The sequence below is a fragment of the Elephantulus edwardii genome, unplaced genomic scaffold (assembly GCF_000299155.1).
Source record: "Elephantulus edwardii isolate Elephantulus edwardi_28Jun2011 unplaced genomic scaffold, EleEdw1.0 scaffold00467, whole genome shotgun sequence".
NCBI classification, from domain to species: domain Eukaryota; kingdom Metazoa; phylum Chordata; class Mammalia; order Macroscelidea; family Macroscelididae; genus Elephantulus; species Elephantulus edwardii.
This window is the reverse complement of record NW_006400217.1, coordinates 764551-770555: the sequence shown is the minus strand read 5'-3', so window position 1 is coordinate 770555 and position 6005 is coordinate 764551. Positions and strand designations below refer to the sequence as shown.

General features: G+C 36.2%; 1 protein-coding gene across 1 annotated transcript in view; it reads right to left on the bottom strand.

The window, feature by feature from the left end:
* LOC102853467 (cystatin-8-like) overlaps positions 1-6005 on the bottom strand; it is a 9766-nt gene that overhangs the window by 2913 nt on the left and 848 nt on the right. Inside the window, exon 2 of the mRNA XM_006902904.1 lies at positions 5268-5381. Within this exon, the coding sequence (XP_006902966.1) occupies positions 5268-5381 (114 nt within the window). The remainder of the gene's footprint in view (positions 1-5267; positions 5382-6005) is intronic.

Sequence of the window (6005 nt, the reverse complement as noted above, 5' to 3'; positions counted from 1 at the left end):
ACCCTGAAAATTGCACTGGAGTACACAGAAGCCAAAGCAGAAGGAAGAATTCAAGATACTAATGAGTTGAATAGAGCTCTGGTGGCCTAGTGGCAAGAAGCTGCACTGCAATCCCAGAGGTATGCAGTTCGAATCCACCAGATGCTCTGCTGGAGAAGAAGAGGCAATCTCTTCCTGTACCAGTCAGATCAGATTTGATGGTACACACACAAACAAATAAACAAACACAAAACTTTAAAAAAGAATTGAATAAATGATTTCAAAAGTCAGTGCAAGAAGACAAAGTAAAATATTACAATGAAATGAACAAGGACCTGGAGTCAGAAAATTAAAAGGGCTGAACTCGTTCAGCATTTCTTAAGTTTAAGGAACTGAAGAATAATCAAGGATGCTTTAGACAGAATATTAAATGATCCAGGAAGTATTAAAAGAAGATGGAGAGAATTTACTGAGTCACTGTAGCAAAAGTAATTGGCAGACACAGAAGAATTTAATGAAACAAAATATGAGCAAGAGCCTATGGTGATGAAGGAAGAAGTTCAGGCCGCTTTGAAGGAAATAGCAAAAAATAAGCCCCCAGGAATAGATGGCATACAAATTGACATATTTCAGCTAGCAGATGCTGCCCTGGATGTGCTCACCAAGTTGTGCCAAGAAATCTGGAGAACAACCACTTGGCCAACTGACAGGAAGTGATCTATATTTGTTCCCATTTCAAGAAGAGTGACCCAACAGAGTGCGGAAACTACAGAACAATATCATTGATTTCACATGCAAGCAAGATTCTACTGAAGATTATCCAAAACAACTGGAAACAGCATATCAGCAGAGAACTGCCAGAAGTCCAGGCTGGGTTTAGAAGGGGTCATGGTACTAGGGATATTGTAGCTAATGTTAGATGGATCTTAGCTGAAAGCAGGGAATACCAGAGGAATGTATTTCATTGACTGTGTTTCATTGCCTATGCAATAGACAAAGAGGTACAAAGATATTTAAAAATAATCACAAGACAGAGATAGTACAGCCAACACAGCACTGAAAATAACAGAAAAGGTTGAAAATGCAATCCAGAATATTAAGAATGAAACGGCAAAAGTGTTCAACATGCTGGTAGTACAAAAAAGTAGAACTGAAGAGATGGAACAGAGAGTCAGTGAGCTGGAAGACCAGAGCCTCACTAGAAACATACTTGAAGAAAAATCAGAGATGTGACATAAAATGAATAAAACATTAGAATTTTGTGGAATGACATCAAACAGAATAACATAAGTATTATTGGAATTTCAGAACATGGGATTGACAGGGAAATCACTGAGAAGATTGTGGAAGAAGTAATATAAGAAAACTTCTCAGGTATTTTGAAGAATAGGGAAATCCACATTCAAGCAGCACAGACTAGACCCAAAAAAGAAATACACCAAGATATATCATAGTCAAATTCTCCAATTTAAAAATTAAGAATAGAATTCTAAAAACTATACTAGAAAAACAAAGAGTTACCTAAAAAGGGGAAAACAATTAAATTAAGTTCTGATTTCTCAACAGAAATCATGAGGGCTAAAAGGCAATGGGATGCCGTATAAAGAAAATTGAAAGATAGCAATGGCCAGCCGAAGATCCTATACCCAGCAAAGTGCTCTATCAAATATGAAGGAAAAAGTCTATTCTATGCAGAATAGAAGGACCTTAAGGAATTAGTAAAAACAAGATCAAAACTACAAGAAATTTTAAGTGAAATCCTAAAACAGAGAGGCCAAAGGAAAGCAAATGGAGCATAGTATCCAGAAACAAGAGAAAAAGAAAACACAGCAAAATGGCAAAAGTAAATCTTGTCCTGACCAATAATCACATTTAATGTGAATGGACTAAATGCACCAGTTAAGAGAAAAAGAGTAGCAGAATGAATAAAAATATAGAGCTATCAATATGTTGCCTACAAGAGACACATCTAGAAAGGGAAGAGAAAGACAGACTCAGAATCAAAGGCTGGAAAAACATATACCAAGCAAATGGCAACTTCAAAAAAGCAGAAGTTCCAATACTAATCTCTGAGAAAATAGATTTCAGGATGGAAATTACCATCGACCATAAGAAAGAGCATTGCATACTAATTAAAGGCACAATAGATCAAGAAGACATAACCTTGGTCAACATTTATACACTAAATGATAGACCTGCAAAATACATAAAACAATAGTTAACTGAATTAAAGAGAGAAATAGCACCACAACACTGGTAGAAGATTTCAACACACCACTATCACCAAAAGATAGGTCAACTCAAAAGAAACACAACAAAGATGCAGAAGATCTAAACTATACAATTAGCCATCTCAAACCTGTGGATGTGTTCAGAGTATTGCACTCATCTAAAATTTATTTCACTTTCTTCTTAACTGCACATGGTACATTCTCCAGAATCGATCATATATTAGGACACAACAAAGCAAGCCTCCAAAAATTAAAAAATACTGAAATAATACAAAGTATTTTCTCAGATCACAATGCCATAAAACTAGAAATTAACCACAGATGAATAAAGCTTACAAAACTACGCATGTAGTTGCTAGTCCATGATTGGCTTATAAAAGAAACAAAGAATGAAATAAAAAGAGTTCCTTGAAACAAATGATAGTGAAAATACAACTTACCAAAACCTCTGGAACACAGCTAAGGCAGTTCTCAGGGGGGAGTTCATAACAATTATCTAGCTCAACACCTTCAGCAAATAGAAAAAGTTCAACAATCTAATCCTACAACCTCTAAAAGAAAAGAAATTATACGGACAAGAGCTGAAATCAATGAGATAGAAAACAGAAAAAGAGTTGAAATCATCAATAAAAGCTGGTTTTTTTTAAAAGCTCAAAAAAATTGACAAACCACTGGCAAATTTAACAAAAGAAAAGACACATAACTGGATTAAGGAATTACAGAAGTGACATCACATCAGAAGCAGAGGAAATTAAATTGATAATATCAGAATACTACAAAAAGCTATTCTCTGATAAATTTAAAAACCTATAGGAAATAGACAAATTCTTTGAAATGCATCCCCTGCCTAGTTTGACAAGAACAGATATAGATCACTTGAACAGACCAATCACAAGAGAAGAAATTTTAAGGGTCATAAAAAGATTTCCTCATAAGAAAAGTCCTGGACCAGATGCCTTCACAACTGAATTCTACCAAACATTCAGAGAGGATTTAGCATCCATTTTACTTAAATTATTTTTTAAAAAATTGAAAAAGAAGGAACACTTTCAGAGTTATTCTACGAAGCAAGCATAACCCTAATACCAAAATCAGGCAAAGATATTACCAAGAAAGAAAACTACATACAGCCCAATATCTCTCATGAATATAGATGTAAAAATCCTTAACAAAATCCTATCCAATAGAATTGAAAATCACATTTAAAAAAAATATAATTCCTTTCCAAACATCTGCACATTTGAACCTGGCATGAAATGGCTACTTGCTTAATTAAAATGGCTGCAGTAGGGCTCACTTTTTTTTTTTAATTTAGGTTGTTTATTTTTCATTTCAATGAACATCCACAAAGATTTTGGGATTCCATTCATTCATTGTTGCACCCTTCTCCCCGCACAAACAAGTTTAACCGTTCCTTGAACCCCAAGGCCAAGCAGAGATGTGCAGAATGGTATGGCCCTCCCTAAAGACTCTGTTCTGATGGCCTTTCTTGCTAATTGGAAGCAATCTTGCAGGTGGCGGGGATATCAAAACAAGCATATTGTTGGCCTTGAGGCTGAGCTGTTTTTCTGTTCTCTGCAAAAGAATATAACTCAAAATTTTTGAAATAAACTTTGTTACTATCAAAAAAAAATATAATTCACCATGACCAAGTGGGATTCATAACAGGTATGCAAGGATGGTTCAACATAAGAAAAACAATCTATGTAATTCACTATATTTACAAAGTAATTAACAAGAAACATATGATCTTAGGAATTGACAAGGATGCCCACTGTCACCAACTCTTTTCAATATTGTACTGAAAATGCTTGCCAAGACAATACAAGAGAAGAAAATAAAAGGCATCCAGATCAGCAAAGAGATGGTTAAACTGTCCTAAATGCCGTTCTATCCTGTGCCAACCTTGCTGTCTCAAACACATTCATTCCCACCACTCCACTCATAATGAAGCAATTTTAATCTAATATAATGTGCATGTACTTTGTTAATTGGAGCTCTGGTAGCCTAGTGGTAAGAAGCTACAGTGCAGCCCTGAAGGCACCCAGTTCGAATCCATGAAAGGAGGATGGGCAATCTCCTCTCGTGCAATTAATTGTTTCTGAAAACCTGCCAGGGACTCAACTATCAGTCACTTCTGACTTGATGGTACACAACAACAATTCTGTTAATTATAGCTTGCAATTTATAGATCACTTCTCCAAGTATAGTCCTCAAGCCAGCAGCGACTAGAAGACACAGTCAAAAGTTTCAAATTCTTGGACCTAATTCAGATCTACTAAACCAGAAACTCTGTGAAACTCAGCCCTATGGGGTTTGTCAAAACCTTCAAGTGATTCTCTAATACCTTTGTAATTTGGAGGGCAACCAGTCAAAAGAAAGGACAAATGATTATCGAAAGTTCCTCGATGTACAGACCTGTAGAAGCCTGGTCCCTCTTCTATCTTGGACTAAGAAACTGTAGAATTGAATAAGCTGGGCTTCTCCCTCTCTTTCTGTGACCAGGAGATACAAGCTTGAAACTAAACGTGCCTGGGCCTAGTCAACTCTTAGAAAGATTCTTTGGGCTATGTCCTTATTTGGAAACCCTGGCTGAGCCCAGGAAGATTCACATGATACCCCAAAGCACGGGGAATTGTGGGTACAGTCACTGCTAAGCTTTCAGAACTGGGGATAGGGATTAGCACAAGTAGAGTTTGTAAGTTTTTATGAACTGATGAGTGTGAAAACACTTCGTTTTGTGCTTTCCCAGTGATGAACAACCACAGGGCTAATATGCCCAAGTTCAGGTCCAAAAGGAAAGGTGCTCGGTGCACCAGTCAGAGCAAAGCCTTCTGTAGAAAAGACCAGCACTAATAGGATGTTTGACAGAGACCTGACTGTATCCTATCCCTAGGACAAAGAGTGGGAGAAGGATTGGAACTTTCAACCACCTTGCTTGTCCTCACCTTGTCTGCCTTAAAAGTCTTAAAATTGACTTTCCAAAAGATCTGAGGATGTCAAGTTTCTTTTTCTGGGAACAGTAAAACTTCTGAAACATATTAGCTTATCACCTACCTTTCCTGGCTTGTAATTTTCTTGTGGGATACAGTTTTCATTGTTATTTAAAGGTTTTTTGCAGGTGCTGAGAGCAAGTTCCACGTCAATAAAGTATTCCATGCTATCTGTGACCTGTTAATTAGAAATCATGCTATTTTATTCACAAAAAGGTTTTATTTGCTTTTTAAAGTCTTAACAAAGATGAAAACGATCCCTTCTTCTCTAGCTTATTTCCATTGTTTTTCCCTCCCTTTAACCTCATTACTTTTATTCTTTCTCTCTTTGCCTTTTCCCACCCCCCTCTCTAGGGAAATATAATGATACAGTCCTTATGAAGCTGCACTGCTAACCAAAGGCCTGACTCTCCTCTTCTGTAGGCCTCAGAGGCCCACTGGAGAGCCAACTGACTTAACAGCAATGAGTTGTGAACTCACATTAGATAGCAACATAGATATCTCTTTTACCTGTATTACACTATGAAAAGGTTTAAATGTTGCCAGTGATTGAGAAATATTCCTGACATTCAATTTCTCTCTCAAATTTAGTAAATATAAACACTATACATTTAATTTTCTATGTGTGGATAACATTAATACATCTCAAGTCCTTAGAACAATGGCTAAGTGTATATATTCAGTGCCGTGTGTGTACTCCTTTTATTACTATTATCCCAATGTATCTATTCTGAAGCATTCATATATTTAGGACATTTGTATATCAGTTTGTTTTCTTTATATTTTTTATTATTATTAATTT